The sequence below is a fragment of the Oryza brachyantha genome, chromosome 1 (assembly GCF_000231095.2).
Source record: "Oryza brachyantha chromosome 1, ObraRS2, whole genome shotgun sequence".
NCBI classification, from domain to species: domain Eukaryota; kingdom Viridiplantae; phylum Streptophyta; class Magnoliopsida; order Poales; family Poaceae; genus Oryza; species Oryza brachyantha.
In genome coordinates this window covers 12,217,619-12,238,301 of record NC_023163.2, presented here as the reverse complement: position 1 = coordinate 12,238,301, position 20,683 = coordinate 12,217,619, and the positions used below count along the sequence as shown (strand labels likewise).

Genomic DNA, 20,683 nt, shown 5'->3' with positions numbered 1-20,683 from the left:
AGACAGGTCCAAAGGGGTGCTAGGATTATCTCAGAAATCATATATTTCCAGAATATTGGAAAGATATAATATAAGCAAATGTTCGACATCACCTGCTCCAATTATGAAAGGGGACAAATTTGGTTCATTCCAAAGTCCGAGAAATAAATTGGAAGAAAAAGAAATGACTAAGGTACCATATGCTTCAGCTGTCGGAAGCTTAATGTATGCTCAAGTTTGTACGTGACCAGACTTGGCGTTTGTACCTAGGATGCTTGACAGATATCTGTCTAAACCAGGTATGGACCATTGGAAGGCAGTAAAGAAAGTATTGCGCTATTTGCAAGGAACTAAACATTACATGCTCACATATAGAAAATTTGATAAGCTTGAAGTTACAGGCTATTCGGATGCTGACTTCGCAGGGTGTTTAGATACCAAGAAATCTACTTCTGGGTATATATTCACTCTCGCGGGGGGAGCCATTTCATGGAAAAGTACTAAACAAACACTAACTGCATTGTCGACAATGCAGGTAGAATATGTAGCATGTTATCAGGCAACGGGGCAGGCTATATGGCTCAAAAATTTTATCCCGGGATTACAAGTGGTTGACAGCATTGAAAGACCACTGACAATATACTGCGATAATGAGGCCACAGTTTTCTATACGAGTAACAACAAGTCAAGTGAAGCTACCAAACACGTTGACATTAAATATCATGTTGTGAAAGATAGAGTACAGGATCAAAAAATTAAAGTTGAATACATAAACATTAAACCAATGCTTGCGGATCCGTTAACCAAAGGCTTACCTCCCAATTTGTTCAAAGAACATGTAGCCAACATGGGATTGTGAAATGACCTTGAATATGATCCTGGAAACCAGGGCAATTAAGTTCAATCAACAACCGCTTAATTAATCAAGGGTTTATTTGTGTGATATGATGAACTATAAGTCTTGTCATCTCAATAATGCTAAATATTGTTGTGTTACATTGCTTTGGGGAGCTATATTATATGATGGACTCATAATTAACCTCTAAATCAAGGGAAGAATGTTGGTTGATTTATCGGTTAGGCGATATTTAGGAAAGGATATAACCACCGTAATCTATCTCTAACTCTAAAATTCGTAACCCTCATGGGCCGTAACTGCGATCGGTGGTTACGGGTCAGAATCGGATTAGGAAAAGCCCCCGAGGCCCACCAGTGCTATATAAAAGAAGAGGAACCCACGGGGACGCTCGTGTCGCTTATTCCTGCAACAAGAAATTCGAAATCAATCTCTCCCGATCAGAGACGCACTGGAAGGATTTCGTGCGGTGATTCCAGGGCAGTACCGTTGGAGACCCGAAGGTCGGAGATTCAGAACAGATCATCAGCGATCTAATCTCGCTGGAGTTGAAGGAAAGAAGACAGAATTGAAGGGAAGAAAGAAAGGAATCAGATGGCTTCATCTGCAAGTTTATTTAGTTTTTCGCATTTGAATTAATCAGTGATCATGTATTGATTAGGGCTTAAATTCGTAATCTATTGTTTATGATTGAATTAAATTATCTAACATTATATACATATACAATAGAAAGGGATCTAATCCAACAAGACTAAGCTTATCCTGCCTAGATACAATTGGCTATAGAAATCTAGAGATAGAATCCTCATCCTTACCATATGCCTAATTGATTCGATCTGATATCTATCGTCTACATATTTTTTACTACTCAAACCCCATTACTATACAGATAAGTATGGTATATTGTATACCCTATATCCGGGTATCCCACACTCTTTTAATCCTACCCTTCGGTACATAAGAGGAGATAGGGGTCCGTTGGGATTACAATCTAATCTAATAGGTTATATATGGATTGTACTTATTGCACACCTTTTATATGGATTAGACAAGCAATCTACAAACAAGCAGGAGTAGCGTATTATCTCATGCTTGAGCATAAACCTGGATAATCCCTGTTCCTAGTGTACCATCTATCTTTGCTTCTCGCTTACCACCCCGTGTATTTATTATGGATCTAGAGCATTAATAATATTTAAATAAGAGTGAAGTCAACCAGTGGTCCCTAAATTTGTATGCATATATCATCTAGGTCCATAAACTCTCAAAATGTATTTTTGGGTCCCCGAACTTGTCCGAGGGTGTCATATAGGTCCAAACGAGCTCTAACCCGCTCCATCCGCTGACGTGGCATGCCACGGTGGCGTCTACGAGAAGAGAGAGAAAAGAATAAGGAAGAGAGAGAAACCGACATGTGGGACCCACATGGCACCACCAACACATAGGCGCCACCGTGGCATGCCACGTCAGCGGATGGAGCGGGTTAGAGCTCGTTTGGACCATTATGACACCCCCGGATAAGTTCGGGGACCCAAAAATACATTTTGAGAATTCAAGGACCTAGATGACACATGCATACAAATTTAGGGACCGCTGGTGCACTTCACTCTTTAAATAAACATGTATCTTATACATTTTTTTTCATTTAGAGGTGTCTTTGGTTTTACTGGTGCCCAAATTGCCGACAGGGACAAAGTGACATGGGCATGCTGGAGTAGATTTAGGGAAGATGATAATTTGGTCCCCAATCAACTTCAACTAAGTACCTTTTACGCTCACTCTCCTTTGTTTGACCTATGCAAGTACTTCTGCAAACGATAACGTAAACAATTCATAGTAAGTGTACTTTGTTGAAATATATAAAATATAAATCTAATATGTAAGGTAATTTTGGTGATATCCAAGTGGTCATGTCCTCATCATTGGGGCTCTTAATGATCTGCATTTGAAAATCAAATTTCAAAATAGTACATAAGTATACCAAACTTGTTTGTATGTAGTTGGATAAAGATGAACTTTGTATAAAAATTGTAAGCCCTGACGAGATCTAAATATTTATACTTGATACTTTTCTTATTTGTGATTGCTTAGAGGCCCAAATATTCATTATAATATATCATACTTATTTTGCAATTAATACCTCAAATCTATAATTTAAACGACATCTGATGGAAATGTGTGCTATATAAAAGTTATAGGGATCGATTAGATCTACAACTTTGTAATTGATTAACTTTTCAATTAAAATCATTTAGGGAACCAAATAAGTATTACAATTTACAAGGTTAAAGCAGGTGAAGTCCTTGCAAACAGAAGTGCTTGATAGATCGGTGTGTGGATGCGAGGTCTTGAGTTGGAATGTCACCAATAATGACATGGGTGCATAATTCATTCAAATAAATAGTGCGGCTTGTAACATGGATTTGAGTGTGTAGGTGCTTAGTAAAAATAAAAAAATGTTTTATTTTGGCACCTAAAAGATCAAAAATATGAGAATTCATTTCCGTTGAGGTCCGTACGTATGTGGAAACGAAAAATATTTTTGTTTTCTTTTGGCACGTAAAAAAACAAAAGAGAAAAAATATATTTTGGTAGATGTTCTACTAACAGGTCCATCCGTTAAAATTAATTTTTGCAGGCCGTTACGACACCCTCGTGCGAAAATAGTGACTTTTACTGATAGAAGACGATAGACAGGTGTTCCACCTGCTGTGAAAATAAGGTTTGACCGTCCGCTGAAACGAGCAGTCCGTTGCGGTTAGGCCGGTTTGTGACGCTCGCATTGTGGAACCGTTGCCCTGTAGCGCGTGAACTAGTTCTTGCCGTTGTAACTGAAACGCATGCGAACGTACGTAGGTGACGCCAGCCACCATGCATGCTAGTGGCCAGGGAATATGCATGATGCGACTATATGTAGGGCATCGCACGCTACACTGTGTTGGCATTACGCCATACTAGCCATAAAAGGGCAGGAACAATTTCTTGTTGCTTGTTGTAAGTTATAACTGCTCCTACCCCACGTATACGTAATACTAGCCATATATAAAAGGGCAGGCAACAAACCCACACGCCACCGTCCAAACCTTTATATCGCACCTCGTGCAAAAGAAAAGAGAAAAAAAAAACATAGTACCTCGTGAGATCTGTCTACTGCAAACACAAGATCTCTCTCTCGATCGGTCACCCAGCTCAACGATCCATTGATCATTCAATCAATTTGCAGTTTTGTATACGGCACATGGATCCTAATGCTGTGCATGTCCAAATGCCGGCCGATGACCTCGAAGCGTGCTGTGGCGATGATAAGAAGCAGCCACAGGAGATCATCGCCGAGCACGCGGCCGTTAGGCCGATCCGGCCACCGGTGGATAAGACACTATCGGGCGCGTCAGACCTGCTGAAACTCCTGCCGACGGGCACGGTGCTGGCGTTCCAGGCTCTGGCGCCGTCCTTCAGCAACCACGGTGTCTGCCACGCCGCAGCCAACCGGTACCTTGTCCTGGCGCTCATCTGCGCTTGCGCGGCCTCCTGCGTGCTCCTCTCCTTCACGGACAGCCTTGTCGGCCGCGACGGCCAGCTCTACTACGGCGTGGCCACGCTCCGCGGGTTCCGCCCTTTTAACTTCGCCGGCACGCGGGACGAGCGGGACGCCGTGTTCAAGGACCTGTCCAGGTTCAGGATCACGGCGCTCGACTTCGTCCACGCCTTCTTCTCGGCGTTGGTGTTCATGGCCGTCGCCTTCGCCGACGCGGCCGTGCAGACGTGCCTCTTCCCGGACGCTGGGCCAGACATGAGAGAGCTGCTGGTGAACCTACCGCTTGGAGCTGGGTTCCTGTCCAGCATGGTGTTTATGATCTTCCCAACGACCAGGAAGAGCATCGGCTACACGGATATGACACCCCACTCTCAGTGATCGAAATTTGATTCACTCAATCAATACAGGCATGCAGTCTTAAAAAATGTAATCATGCATACATACACTACACCGTACTCCGTTGATATATAACGGCCTGGAACTTCAAACCGCGATGAAATAGTTGAACAAGTGGTTAAATTGTCGGGCCGAAATTTTCTAAAACATTGCATCTAGAGCTGGGACTCGGGCCGGGTACGGCCCATCGTGCTTCGTGCCAAAATTAGTCGTGTTGGCCCGGCCCCACTTACTCCCCGTGTCGTGCCGTGCAGGCACACGAGGGTGATGTCATGGCCCAAGCACGGCCCAGAAGCATGTCGTGCATGTTTGGGTTGTTTGGGCCATGCCGGCCCAAGCACGGCCCAGTACAGGTTATTAAGTCTGCTGTCGTATTGTCATGTCATATTACGGTGATCCATACGTCAAAGACATTAATCCACCAATGTCGGGTCGTGTCAAAGCAATGAACTAGAGGAATCACACGATCGACAAAGTGGTTGTGTCCATGTGAGTGCATGACAATATCAGTGAGACAGGCATGCTGAGTTGCACATAGATATTGCATTAACATGACTAATGGCCGGTCTAGAAATAAAATCAACCTATTGTGGAAGCAGAGTCCAAGAAGAAAGTCTATCTGGCGTGACTGTTTTGTGCCTCTCTTGGGCCGTGCCTGCCCAAGCACGGCCCAATAATCGTGTCGTATCGTGCTTCCAACATGCTTGTGTTCTCGGTCCAAGCCCGGCTCGTGGTCATGTCGTGCCAGCCTGACCCAATTCGTGTTGGGCCGTATCGTGCTTTCTGTCATGCCAAGCCACTGTGTCTTGGGTCGGCCCATAAAAGCACGGCCTAATTCCCAGCTCTAATTGCATCGATGCAATTCGGCTCCATGGAAGAAAACACAAGAAGTAGAATCCACCATTTTCATTAGGAAAATGTCCATCAAGTATGGGTCAATATTTACTCACTTCCCTCAATTGCAAAATCAGGTATAGAGCATCCACCAACTTGTAGATCAACTTATTTGTGATTTAGACGATGGTTTTATCCTATATGGTATTAGGATTGACGGTTTATCTAATATGACGTATTTGACATGGTTACACGTGTTAACGTGACAATTATATAACAACTCTTCCAAGCAAAAAATAATAAAACCGTGCAGCCCATATGTCAGCCCTCCCAGCCTCACTCATGTTCATCTGCGGAGGTGGTAGAGCGGCATGGTCCATCGAGGTGGTTAGAGTTGGAGACTAAGGCCGCATTCGGCCATCCTTATAAGATAACTAAACCTCCCTATTTTTCACACGCACACTTTCTAAACTACTAAACGGTGTATTTTTGTGAAAATTTTCTATAGGAAAGTTCTTTTTAAAAAAATCATATTAATCTATTTTTATTTTTAATAATTAATTAATCATGTACTAATCTATTACTACGTTTTTCGCGTGGGATAACTAACCCTCTCCCCCATGCTACCGAACATGGCCTAAGCCATGAGACAATGCCGATGAGCTCCTGGACTAGGCTGCGTTGAGCCCGTTATCTAAACTCCCTCGTTTTCCATGCGCACGCTTCCCAAATTGCTAAACGGTGTATTGTTTGCAAAAAAAATTATAGAGGAAAGTTGTTTTAAAAATCATATTAATCTATTTTATATTTTTTAATAATTAATAATTAATTAATCATATACTAATCTGTTACTAACGATGCCCTATTCCTCTTCCGTTTGCTGCCCAATTTGGTTCCTGCCTTACCTCTCGTCCAACCATCCTCTCTTGATTTGTTTCCCTTTTCAGGTTTGGGTCGGGGTTAGCTCCATTGGATTCGGACAACGCCTCCCTTCTCTCAGCTGCCCTCGTCCTCACGCACATCTGCACCAGTGTTAACTGGGCCACAAAGGGCGATGGCGCGCGCAAAGGTGAGGAAGAGGTCTTGTACAGGAGTACTCAGGCATAGCGCAGAAAATCATGTCACCGAGGACTCAAGTCTCATGGGAGAGGACTAACTCCAATCGTTATCCTTGTAGGGATACGTGTAAGCTATGGTAGTGTAAAATAAGATGCCCGGAAAATAGACCATTATATTCTATTGGTGAGTTTATTATTCCTTGTTCTAGAAGGTAAGGTATACATACCAGAGTTTACAAGCGGAAGCATAAATAGACTTTTAAATTATACGGGCAACCAAAGGTTTTGCACACAAAGACAAACGAAAAGACGAAGTAGGCGACCAACACGTGAGCAAACATAGGCATTTGACGGTAGGTGCGAGCGAGAAAGCAAAGCCACCATCTTCGAAGAACTCCTCTGCTAGTGGGGGAGGGGGAGAAAGAAGCAAGGATGAGTAATTTCGTACTGTGCAAACCACACTAGGACAATGCAAAAATAATACAAGAGAGTACAAATGAAACATATATAGGGCTAATTTTACAGTAAACGAGCATTTAAATTTTAAAGAAGTTTAAAAGCAAATTTAATAAACCACGTTCTATTCCTATATTATGTTAAACTCAAGTCATGCACCAATGTGATCCTGCTTCATCAAGTCATGCACCAACGTGATCTTACTTCAACAAGCCATACACCAACGCAAACTTGTCTCATCCTAGTTTTACAAGTTTTTAATTGAAGTTGTAACCTACGAACGGAAATTCTCTAACTTTTGGCTGTCACTCCACTTTCCCATAACCGAGGGCACTATTTGAATATATCATACTCTTTGGCCAACGGTGTACCACTTTACCCACCTGACACCTCTTCCTCACGTGTCACATGGCATCCGGGGGGAATTCGTGCCAAAACCCACCAACTAGTATAACCCTAAAAAAGAGGACTAGCACAAATTTTCATGACCAGTAAACCCTAGGACAAGTGAACAGTCTATGCCCCCAGACTACCTACCAAGGTATGTCCACCAGACACTTGGGTCTCTGTTAACGCCAGATTTTGGCAAATATCCGTTATGGATTAATGCATGATTAGAGACCGAATTAGACAGGAAAAGGGCAATCGGATGGAAGACCAAGCAGGATGCAACTCGAGTACTGCCGATAGAGTCTGGATTGAACAAGGATTGGAGTCCAATTGGGCCCAGATGGTTAGAGATAGCTTCGGAACTAATCATAGTCCATGTAACTTAGGTTTATCTATAACTTAGAGTTTTTTTTAGGATTTTAGATCTAATTAGAGTCCGTGTATAATAGGTTAGTTGCTAATACGGATCCGTATCCGGTTAGGTTAGTTAAATTATGGGATATAAATAGGGTATCCCGCATCTTTGTAAAAACAACAATTAGTTCATCCAATACACCTTCGGCGCATCACCAACCTTTTCGACAGAGCGAACTCTCGGTGCGAGGTTTGTCAGCTTCGCAATGTAGTTCATCTTCATCAACACGTCGAACGGCTAGAACAGGACTATCTCGATTTTGTTTGATTTCCTGCGTAGTTGGTCGACAGTCTATCTGAGGCTTGTTATTACTTTGATCTGTTCTCAGTTTGTAGTGCGATAGGTTTTTGATCAAGTTCTCACGAGTTCTTTATTCGATCTGTCGATATGAATCTATTCAACTTGATTTTGCCTCGGTTTGATCCAATCAATATAGTTGTTTGGGTCAGATTAGATTGAGTACTCATGAGGGCTTATCGTTGGAGTTCTAGCCAGCATTATCGTAAGTAATTCATCGGTCTATCTATTAAGCTTATCGATCTTCACGTTTTCTATAGTTATATCGAGCCCGACTGCATATTGTCATGGTTTGGTTCGATCTATGTAAGTTTGATCCAATCTAGCTGTAGGAGCTTGTCCGATCGACTAAGATTAGTAGATAGATTGATAAATTACGCTAGTTTGGTATTTAATTACTTGTGTATTGTAATATTATGCTGATCTTTTGCATTGTTATGTTTAGATTTGAACTGTCTTGGTTTGGTCCAATCTTCTAGGTTAGCGTGAGTACGTATATGTTTAGTCGTTATTGTTTTGTGTTGGTAGTTAGCATAGCAATCTAGTTTACATTGATTTCCATGTTTTAGTCTCCTATCGGCGGCTAACAACATGTGCGAGAAGCACCATATCGGTCCAATCGGCTGGTTAATCTTGAAACTATCTCGGTTAAGTCCGATCTTTTAAGACTAGTTAGTTGATTGTGTTATTTGGTGATTATCCTACTCATTATTCAATTGATAGGGCATATTTTCGTATATTATCTTGAAATTCCTATAAAGCCGATCGTCCGGCTCATTGGCTAGGGTCCAGAAGCGGTATCGGTTGTCCGGCCGATGGCAGTTTGGGTTTAACTGCTTTTCTATGTTATATCTTGTCAGTTACAGATCAAACTGACTAGCACGCCCAGTTTTCTATGAATTTAGGTCCTGCACTGGAACGTTCTGAGAAGTGATTTTCAGGCCTTCGTGTGTGACACGTTGTTAATTATTTTCAGCGTCAACACATTTTTGGCACGCCAGGTGGGACCCGTGCTAAGAAGACCCAACTCAAACGAGCGACCAGCAAGCTGTTGACGTCGAAAATGATTCGACAACGTGTCTCACACGGAGGCCTGGGAGTCAATCTTAGACAGCTCCAGTGCAGGACCTAAATTCTTAAAATGATGTGCGGGTGTGCCAGTCAGTTTGATCCTACAACTAATAAGATAAATAGTAAAACAAGCCGATCAGCTATCGAGCCGATAGGTAACTAATAATCCAGCCGATCTGATGTATGTGCTGCAACGGTTAGCCGATAGGCAGAGCAATCGGCCATAAAAAGCTTGGATTGGCTAGAAACTTGATCAAAATAGAATTAAATTAAATATTAGACCAACGTAATCCGCCAAGTCACTCATTAATCTCAGTCGATCGGACGAGCCCTATAACTAGATCGAACTAGACGTATAGAGATTGGACTTAACCAAGACAGTATGCAGTCGAGCACGATATGATTATAGGAAACATGAAGATCGATAAAACTAATAAATAAACCGACAAATTACTTGGAATAAACAATGAATCATGCGTTGTGATCGGCTAAAACCAATTTGCATGTAATTCATAAGCGGATGCAACATAAATAACTGCCGATCTAACTAAATCAAGCCGATTGGTATAGAAATAATGCAGTAAGGCAATCGGCTACTATATTGATATAAATATGATAAACATGTGGATCGACAAAAATCATCGGCTATAGATGGCGGACAAACAACCAAGATCTATAAAATACCTAGCCCAGATTGCTAAGAATAATCATAGAAGATCGGACCCAACCGAGATAGTTCAAGATTAAACCTAGCAATGTTAGGCTAGATACTAAACATCGCTATCAAGCCAATGAGCCGATGACTGGTAACTTATCGGCTAGTACTCCGATAAAACAATGAACAAAATACATCGATCTGATATAAAACATCTGAAAAACGCAATCTACTAGGTCGGACCTAACCGAGACAGTACTAGATTGAATATGTCAAACAGCAAATATCAAACCCACGTAGATCGCCCAAAGTGGTCGACCAGATCAACTCGAGATACTGAAGTAGCTCAAGTTGAAACTGATACGATAATTAGCAATCGCGCAACTAGATTAGAAGATCAGACCGAACCGAGACAGTTCTAATCTAGCCGAACGATTACCGTGGCCCGGTGGAACGTAGTACTTACCTGTCACGCCCGGAGTTTTGTCCTAAGCCTAAAATCGTAAAAAGAATTTCGTAAGCAACAATTGGCTTAATTAACTCAGGAAAAATCCCTCTAAAAGGAATTAATTTAATTAAATCGAGGTTCCAAATCAATTAACTGGATTTAAATTCAAATTGTAGAACAATAAAATTTGATCAAACAAATTAATTTAAAACTCGGCAAAAGTGGGGTTTTCCTTTTTCCCTCCTTTTTCCTTTCTTTTTCCCTTCCTTCCCAAATTGGGCCGAAGTCCAATTTTCCTCCCTTCCTTTTCTTTTTCCTTTTTCTTTTTCCTCTCCTCCTTCCCGGGCCGGCCCAGCCGAGCCGGCCCACCTCTCCCCGCCCGGCCGGCCTAGCCGAGCCGGCCTTCCGCTCCGTCCCCGCGCACGCGCGCGCCTCCTCCCGCCTGGGCCGCTGCTCCGGCCCAGCTCGCCCGCTCCCGCGCCGCTCCCGCGCCGCGCCCGCGCCCGCGAGTCCGCGCCGCCTCCCTCCTCTCTCTCGCGCCACTGACAGGTGGGGCCCACCTGTCAGCGACCGAGCTCCGCCAGCCCGCGCCGGCCGAGTCCGAGTCCGCTGCCGCGCCGCAACCCCCGCCGCCGCAACTCCCGCCGCCGAGTTCGCCGCGTCGTCGACTCGGTCTCCCCCGGCCGCTCCGCCCTAGCCGGCGCCGCCACCTATAAAATCCCCGCGCCGCCGCCCCGCCGCCACTTCTCCCCTTTCCGCCCGAAGCTTCCCTCCGTCGCCACCAGCCGCCGATCTCCTCGTCGGCCGTCGGACGTCGCCGCCCACCCGCGTCACCACCGCCGCCCCTACCTCGCTGATCTCCCGCCAGTCTCCGTCGCTGCCAGTGTGCACCTGAGCGTCGTCGCCGCCCCTTCGTCCCTCCCGCCGCCGTGCCCGTCGTCTCGACGCCGTCGACCGATCTCGCCACCAAACATCGCAAGTCGCCGCTCGTCCGCGTCTCCACCTCCGCCTCTTCCTCGCCGACGTGCTGTCGCCTTCCGTCGCCGCTGGTGAGCTCTCCTCTCCTCTCTCCCTCTTTCTTCCCTCTTCGCCGCCGCTGCAGACCTCCCCGTGCCGTCGGCAAGCGCCAGGAGCCACGCACCGCCGCCGCCGGGTCGCCGCCCGACGTCGTCGCCGTCACGCCGTCGTTTTGCCGCCCCCGCTTTCCCGCACCGCCGCCCTGCTGCATCCCCCCTGCTCTTCCTCCGTGCGCGCGCCGCCCGGCCGACGCCGCCGTCGTTGCGATGCGCCGTCACCGCCTCCCCACCCTACGCGCGGTAGCCGCCACCTCTAAATTCCCCTCTCCCTCGTGCCGCCGACGCTGCTCCGCCGCCGAGTCTGCCGCGCCACCGTCGCCCAGCGCCGATCGATCTCGTCGCATCGGCCGTCGTCGCCGCGCCACCCCGGTGAGCCCGCTCTCCTCCCTTCCTCTGTTTCTTCGTGCCACCGCGAGTGCGCCCCACCGCTCGCCGTCGGCCAACGTCCTCCGCCGCCACCCGATCCCACCGACTCGTCGTCGCCGTTCTCGTCGCCGGTGAGCCACCGCCATCCTTTTCCCCTCTTTCTCCCCCTGCGGGCACCACTGCCAAGCTGACGCAGCCGCCACGCGCGTGCGCGCTCTTGTTGTTGTCGCAGTCCCTTCGCCGTCACCTTCTCCGTCGCCACCGTCCGTCCCGGTGTCGTCTCCCTCGCCTCACCATTGCCGACGCGACCCCGCCGTTGCCAGGGCGCACCCGCGTTCGCCGTGTCGTCGCTGTCTCCGCCCCGCGCCGTCGGCCGATGTCCTCCCCTCCGCGCCGCCCATCGATCGTCGCCCTCCGTGCGCCGCCGCCCGCTGGTCGCCGCCCACCGTGTGCCACCGTCGCCATCTAGTCGCTGCCACCGGGGCCCGTTGCCGCCGACGCCGGCTGCCGCCCACCACCGCCCACTCCCCGCGCCGTCGCCCGAGCTCTCCACCCCTCTCCTCTGCTCTGCCTCCCCTCTGGCTGGCAGGGCCCACTAACCAGCGACCACCTCTCTCCGCCAGGTGGGGCCCGCTCCATCAGCTCCCTCCATCTCCCCCTTTCTCTCTCCCCCTGGGCCCCCTTGTCAGCCCCTCTCCTCCTCTTGTCTCACTGTCCAGTAGGACCCGGATGTCAGCACTCCCTTCCTCTCTCCTCGCTGACGTCGGCAGCCCATTAATTGCGCAATAATTGATTTAGGACTTTTCTGTTTAGCTAAAAAACCCAGAAAACTTCTAAAATTCATAAGTAATTCATCTAGTCTCCGTTTAGGTTCATTCAAGTTTCATTAAATCCAGAAAAATGCCAAGAATCCATTAAAAATAGTTTCTTTCTCTGTTTCAGTAGTTTTTTAGCTTGTTTTTCTTGTTTTGCCTTCTTTGTCGTAGGTTTTGACCCCGTCGAAGCACCGTTCGTTCTCGAAGTCGTCGCCGAAGTTCCTCGTGGGTCTAAGCAAGGCAAGTGGCACCCTTCTTTGATCATATTGAACCTATGTTTATAAAATCCCCCGCTTTTACATTCAAACATGCATTGTATTCAAATGTATTTACTTTATTTACTTTATTGGGAATTTACCAATATATCCGTTGATTCCCATTTATTATTGTCATCCCAAGGTTAATTTGACTAGAATTAGGGTTAGTCAATGCTTAGCCATGCTTAGTTCAACTAGCTCACCAATTATTATTTAATTATTGTTGCACTTTGGTACACCTTCAATGGTTGTTATCATTATTCATTTCCCGTTGTGGATTAATACAACTAAAATATTGCTTATGGTGGGCTGTGGGTGCATGGTTTTGAGAGTCGTGCCCATGGCAATTAAGGACCGGTTCTTAGGAAACCCTGAAGGTCTTACACGTACTAACCACAAGCCAGAATGGGCAACGGTGAGAGTCGTAATCTAGCTTGTCCCTATTCGACGTACCCAGGAAAGGGTAGGCGTGATGGAGTATGGACGGGCAATCGTGGTGTAACGAAAGCTTCTCCTGCTTCCGGATCTACCAAGGCACAAGAGGGGACTGCCCGACTTGGTGTAAAGGAGGGGGTGAAACCTGAAGTGTGGTGCGATTGTCTAGGGAGGGTTAGGTGAAAGGTCTTTTCATGGTTTCCGTACTGAGGTATCGTGGTGATACGTTGGGGCATGGTAACATGCTTGGGAGCCATGTCTTGTGGGTAAAGTTGTACACCTCTGCAGAGTAAAACTATTCGAATAGCCGTGCCCGCGGTTATTGGGCGAACTGACAGACTCACTGGGATTAGTTGAACCCCTTTAATAATTTTACAAATCTTGGAACTGGTTTGACCCTGCGCAACGTGGTGTAACGTTGGCAGTGGTTTGGGTCTGTCGCAACGTGGTTTAACGTTGGACAGAGGGTTGACCCTGTCGCTACGTGGTGTAACGTTCGACAGTGGTTTGGGCCTGTTGCAACTTGGTGTAACGTTGGACAGTGGATGATTATTTTAAATGTTACTTTACTTTTATTTCAGTCTATTTTATCTACTGTTTTGCTAAATTACTGTAGCTTTGTGCAATTTAACCTTAGCCTATCCTTGATACCCTATTGCATTCATTATTCTCCCTCTCTTGGGTGTTACTTGTTGAGTACGGTGGTTTGTACTCAGCCTTGCTTACTTTTTCCCCCACCAGAGCAAGTGCCAGAGCCTGTGTCAGAAGAAGGTTGTTCCGAAGGTTGAAGTGAGGTTCAGTCCGCCGTCGAGAATGCCTGTGGTGTGGAGCCGTCTTCGCCAGCTGAAGCTGAAGATTAGATGGTCTAGTCTTGTTTTCCTTTTCCGCTGCATTTCGATAGATAATTGTTTTTATTTGTTTTTAAGTCGTGGAACTGTGTATTAATTTGTCATAGTGTGTACTCGGGCTGATGCCTGGACCGAGATTTAATACATGCTATTGTTCAGAAATTTGGTGTAAATTTCTGGGCGTGACATTACCCCTCCGTCGGAGATCGAGACGATGCAATCCCACGTTAGGTGCCAAGTTCCGCCGGAGTTAGAAACCTCGATTAGGAGGGTAGCGATGCGCTGAGAGTAGTTGATCTATTGATTGATGTAGATGAAAAACAATGACCCCGGGCATACATATTTATACCCTCGGGTTGAGGCTAGGCTGTGTTAAACACGACATACAACTCCTAATAGATAAAAAGAAATAACAAACTCCTACTTAAATTCCATCTCTAACACGCAAGTCCCGATTGGACTCTAACTCCATTAGAGATAAAATAAAAATCCTAACTGACTCTAATTAATAGAAAAATTTGCGCGCCAAGCCCTGGGACTTCACGATTCCTTCTCGAATTTGTCTTCTTGTGGATAAGATTTTCTATCGGCGATTGCACCTTTCCTTACCCGAATCCAATACAAAAATTTACCAAATTTTGGTGTTAACACATGCCCCCCCAGTTTTGAAGTATGAGAACTCATGCTTGAAAATTATCTTCTCTGCTCCGGCTTTGGCGACTCCAAAAATCCTCTTCTTTTCGTAATCGGCTTTCATGAACCGATACTGCTTGAATGGGATGGGCCAAACTTGCAAACTCATGGCAAAAGAATTTGTCTTTGATTGGTTCTAGTAGCCCTCCGAATGCAAGCTCTACCAACTGTTTATCATTTAAGCTCAAATTATAGCATAGGCTGTGAACATTATGAAACCTTTGTATGTATTTCCATAGCTGATTCTCCTTCCTGCTGCTTAACCAGTATTAAATCCGTAAGTCTCATCTCATTCGTGCCAGCAAAGAAGTATTTGTGAAATTGTTTCTCCAGATCGGCCTAACTTTGATAGAATTTGGAGGTAACGATGAAAACCATGTAAATGCCGATCTAGAAAGTGACAGCGGGAACAACCTAACCTTCAGAGCGTCATGAGCCGATGCCTCTCTGCACTGTGCTAGGAATTGGCTGATATGTTCAATTGTGGACACATTGTCTTGCCCTGAAAATAAGGAGAACTTCGGAACCCTATATCGGCGCGGCAATGGAACCCTATCGAACCACTTAGGATACGGTCGCCGATACAGATCTATTTGCCTTTTTGGTCTGATTCCGAATCGTTCCCTCATTATCTCAACAACTTTATCGGCCAACTCATCCCCTCTATCGTATTCACCATGCCGATACTGATAATATCCTTCTGGCCGATATTGCCCCCCGAGTCGAGCTACTTGAATAGTGTATTCGTCAACCATTGCCTTGATTAAGTCTTGAAGTGTCTTGACCATCGGTTTGGGGAGTTGAATCTTCTGAATTGACCCTTCTGGTGTCATGACGAAATATTCAAGGGACTGCTTCTTAAAATCTATCATGTGTTGTTCCACTAGCCGCCTTTGTTCCTCTGTCAGATCCTCCATCGTGATTGAGTTCGTGGCATCTACTTCTTCAGAAGACAGAAGACATACCTAAGTCCTCACCAGACGATCGTTTGTGAGTAAAAATAGCACACGGGTCCGACCGGATGTGCCAAAAATGTGTTGACGTTGAAAATGATCCGATGACGTGTCTCACACGAAGGCCTAGGAGTCAATCTTAGACAGCTCCAGGGCAGGACCTAAATTCTTAGAATGATGTGCGGGCGTGCCAATCAGTTTGCTCCTGCAACTAATAATATAAACAGTAAAACAAGCCGATCAGCTATCGAGTTGATAGGTAACTAATAATCCAGTCGATCTGATGTATGTGCTGCAACAGTTAGCCGATACGCAGAACAATCGGCCATAAAAAGTTTGGATCGGCTAGAAACTTGATCAAAATAAAATTAAATTAAATTTTAGACCAACGTAATCCGTCAAGTCACTCATTAATCTCAGTCAATCAGATGAGCCCCTATAACCAGATCGAACTAGACGTATAGAGATTGGACTTAACCAAGACAATATGCAGTCGAGCACGATATGATTATAGGAAACATGAAGATCGATAAGACTAATAAATAAACCGACGAATTAATTGGAATAAACAATGAATCATGCGTTCTGATCGGCTAAAACCAATTTGCATGTAATTCATAAGCCGATGCAACATAAATAACTGTCGATCTAACAAAATCAAGCCGATTGGTACAGAAATAATGCAGTAAAGCAATCGGCTACTATATTGATATAAATATGATAAACATGTGGATCGGCAAAAATCATCGGCTATAGACGGTGGACAAACAACCAAGATCTATAAAATACCTAGCCGAGATTGTTAAGAATAATCATAGAAGATCGAACCAACCAAGACAGTTCAAGATTAAACCTAGCAATGTCAGGCTAGATACTAAATAATAGATCTAGAACGCTATCAAGCCAATGAGTCGATGACTGGTAACTTATCGGCTAGTACTCTAATAAAACAATGAATAAAATACATCGATCTGATATAAAACATCTAAAAAACACAATCTACTAGATCGGACCTAACCGAGACAATACTAGATTGAATATGTCAAACAGCAAATATCAAACCCACGTATATCGCCCAAAGTGGTCGGCCATATCAACTCGAGATACTGAAGTAACTCAAGTTGAAACTGATACGATAACTAGCAATCGTGCAACTAGATTAGAAGATCAGATCGAACCGAGACAGTTCTAATCTAGCCGAGCGATTACTGTGGCCCGGCAGAACGTAGTACTTACCCCTCCGTCGGAGATCGAGACGATGCAGCCCCACGTTAGGTGCCAAGTTCCGCCGAAGTTGAAACCTCGATTAGGAGGGTGGCGATGCGCCGAGAGTAGTTGATCTATTGATTGATGTAGATGAAAAACAATGACCCCGGGCATACATATTTATACCCTCGGATTGAGGCTAGGCCGTGTTGGACATGCCATACAACTCCTAATAGATAAAAAGAAATAACAAACTCCTACTTAAATTCTCTCTAACACACAAGTCTTGATTGGACTCTAACTCCCTTAGAGATAAAATAAAAATCCTAACTAACTCTAATTAATAGATAAATTTGCGCCGCCAAGCCCTGGATCTTCACGATTCCTTCTCGAATTCTTGTGGATAAGATTTTTCTATCGGCGATTGCACCTTTCCTTATTCGAATCCAATACGGAAATTTACCAAATTTTGGTGTTAACACAAGCACACAACCAAGAAGATGGCTACCAAGAAAGTCAGCGTAGAGAACATCGTTCCGATCACACTCGACAAGCTGACCGACGAGCAGAATGTCACACATCGAGAATTTCCAGAAGTAGTGCCTGGTCCTTCAGTATGACCAGGGGTGGCCTAGTCCAGAAGTCTCTGCTCCCGATGCCAACCTTACCCACCTCCCAAGAATCAGCTGACTCTACAAGACATGGTCGACTCGGTTGTTCATCACGCACTGATCAACCAGTCGACAATCGGGAGTGCTGGTTAACACACTGTTTGGACTGATCAGGCAAGTGGCTAACGGTACTATTGACCAGGAGTCATAGAGGAGACAAACATACTTCCCAAAAGGGGAGATGCCAAAGTATCGGCAGCATAGAAACACGAGAGACCCGCCAAGGGATGATGAGCCGATACAAGACGTCCCTCCACCCAACTTTGAGCGGTCCCTAGATATACCAAGATAGTCGTACCAAGAGAGGACGCCACCAAGGTATCATTGGTAGGCTAACCCCTATCACAACGTCGGTGCCCCATATCAGCACCCACCAATGTGGTCAAGTAGGGACGAGCCGATGTACAACAACCCACCTCGGCAACCAAACCCAGCAACTAAGCGGCAGCTCAGGGATGAGGACTAGACTGACCGAATAGCCAAGGAAATGCGAGAGCAGCGTTCGGCTTGAGGCCCAAAGAACAGACAGTGATGTATCGGTGCCCGTACCCAGAATGGTTCGAGAGGGTGCCATTACCACTCCAGTACAGAGTACCAAACTTCTCCAAATTCTCAGGCCAAGACGGTGTTTCAACCATAGAACGAGTCAACCGATTCTTGGCCCAATGTGGCGAAGCATCAGCTGAAGATGCCTTGAAGGTATGGTTTTTTCCGCTATCACTGTCCAAATCGGCCTTCACCTGGTTCTCCTCACTACCTTTAAACTCGGTGAGAAGCTAGGCCGATCTGTAGAAGCAATTCCATAAGTACCAGGAGATGAGCTTGACCGAGCTCACTAAAGTCCGATAGAAGATGGATGAGTTGGTCCATGATTATATCCAGAGGTTTAGAGACATCAGAAGTCGATGCTATAGTCTAAACCTTAGTGATCAACAACTGGCCGAATTGGTGTTCCAGAGACTGCTCGGCCAGATAAGAGAAAAGTTCTCGACACAGGAGTTTGAGAGCCTCTCACACCTGGTGCAGAAGGTATCGACCCATGAGATCCGATACCAGGAAGCACTAATGTTGTGCTAAACCACACAATACCAGTGCTCCCACTAATACCATACGTGTAACATCCCGAGTTTTGCCCTAAGCAAATAAATTGTTTTTTTCTAAATCAAATTATAAGAAATCGGGTTGATTTACCCAAGAGTTAATTAGTCAAAATTAATTGGTTAATTAATTCCTCAAAAGGCCATGAATATGTGTTTTTGTATTTCGTTGTGTAGAAATCAGCCTTTTGGCTAATCCTGGTCCAACCGTTTGTGCCGCCCTTGCCCTAGGCCGAGTCGACCTTGGGCTTTCCTTAGCAAAGAACCCTCCCTTTGCTGGCTGAAGTCCCAAAAATCCCACCTAATCCAAATTCCGTATGAGTCCTAGACTTGTATGGACCCTATCTAATTTACCTCTTTGGACTCTCATCCTTTCCTTTTGTATAGCGGATGGACTCATAATCTAATTCTATCTATAATCCTCTATAAATTAAGGAGACCCAGCCCCCCACCAGGCCACTACCTCCCAAGCCTCACCTGTGCCTGTGCGAAGCCCTCACTCGCGTGCCAGCCGCCCCGGCCGAGCCCCAGCCGCTCCCGTGTATAACCTCATTTCCACATGTGTTTTGCCACTGCTCGCTGCCCACTGTTTTGCCGCTGCCGTGTCATTGTTTCACCTGGATCGTAGCCACGTGAAACTGATCTAATCTATTAGATCATTTGCCACTGAGGTTTTTAGCGAGTCGTTTAACTGATCTTCAATCTACAGTGTGAATTCTTCATTCCGTACGCGTAAGTTGATCGTGCGTTAAAGCAGTTAATGGGTCGTTAATTTTTCCTTTTTAGCGAGTTGTTAAATTTTAGTTTAATGGGTCGATAAATCCCGTCGTTAATAAGTCAATAATCCTACCTTTTTCTTATATCTAACCCTGTTGTTGTTTCTGGCCATGCGTTTATGACCCGTGTTTCAGTACCAATTCATCGTATGAATCCCTGATCTGTGCATGTTTCTGTCATGTCGTGCAGAATTGTGTTTCAGCCCGTGCTCTCCAATACTCCAGTTAATGAGTTCGTCGTGCGAATTCTGTGTTTCGTGTGTGAGTAGTTAATCAGCCTCCCGTTTGGTAAGTTCTGTTTTTCTAGTTGTTTTCCGGTTTCCTTTTGCTTATCGTTAAAAAAGTTAACTTGTTTTTTAAGGTTAAGCAAAAGAACATTATAACTTCTAAAAATCATAACTAATTAATCCAAAGTCCGTTTAAGCCCATTCAAATTGCAGTGGATTGATAATTTTACCAAGAATCCGCTAAAAATATTTTTTTACTATTTCAGTGGCCCATTGTACTATTTTTAATTGCTTGTACTAGATTTCTTAGCAATTCGTTGCTAAATCCTATAAACATGTTGGATACTCCATCCGCCTCAGGGATCCCTTTCACTGTCGCAAGTGGAAGGCTTGTCTCCACCACGACCCCTTTTGGGTTGAAGGGTGGAGGAGGTGGTGATCACAGCTTGTCTCTGCCATAACAGGGAAGCATGCCTCCACCGCTGACTCTAGACCGAGGCTCGTCTCGACCACCACAACCAGGGCCATCTTCGTCGCCATGACCAGGGGCTGGTCCAAGAGGCTCATCTCCACCCCTTCAACCGAGGACACATGCCTCCATTGCTGCAACCGAGGGGCCATCTCTACCTCTCGAGAGGAGCATAGATGTATTCATTGCCCCAACTGTGCACAGACAAATAGAAGGAACTCACTGGTAGTAGGGTAGACAAACGACTAAAATCCATAGCACTGGGAATTAGATGCAATTACAAAAACCCCAACGAATTGGTTGGCAGATAAATTTTGTTACTTATGACTAGTACGGCCACATATTTTCAACATCCTTCTCTCTACAATTATAATTTGGCTGAGTGCATTGAAATAAACTCAGTT

The 20,683-nt window shown here is 45.3% G+C and overlaps 1 protein-coding gene across 1 annotated transcript; it reads left to right on the top strand.

Moving 5' to 3' along the window:
* Positions 1–3,814: 3,814 nt before the first annotated feature.
* Positions 3,815–5,360, top strand: LOC102703432 (protein DMP2-like). Its single transcript, XM_006644130.3, has one exon. The coding sequence runs from the start codon at positions 4,074–4,076 to the stop codon at positions 4,746–4,748; it is 675 nt and encodes a 224-aa protein (XP_006644193.1). The 5' UTR covers positions 3,815–4,073; the 3' UTR covers positions 4,749–5,360.
* Positions 5,361–20,683: the final 15,323 nt, after the last annotated feature.

Excerpts from the sequence above, each read along its gene's own strand:
- LOC102703432 (XM_006644130.3), top strand. The coding sequence starts at position 4,074 with ATGGATCCTAATGCTGTGCATGTCCAAATGCCGGCCGATGACCTCGAA.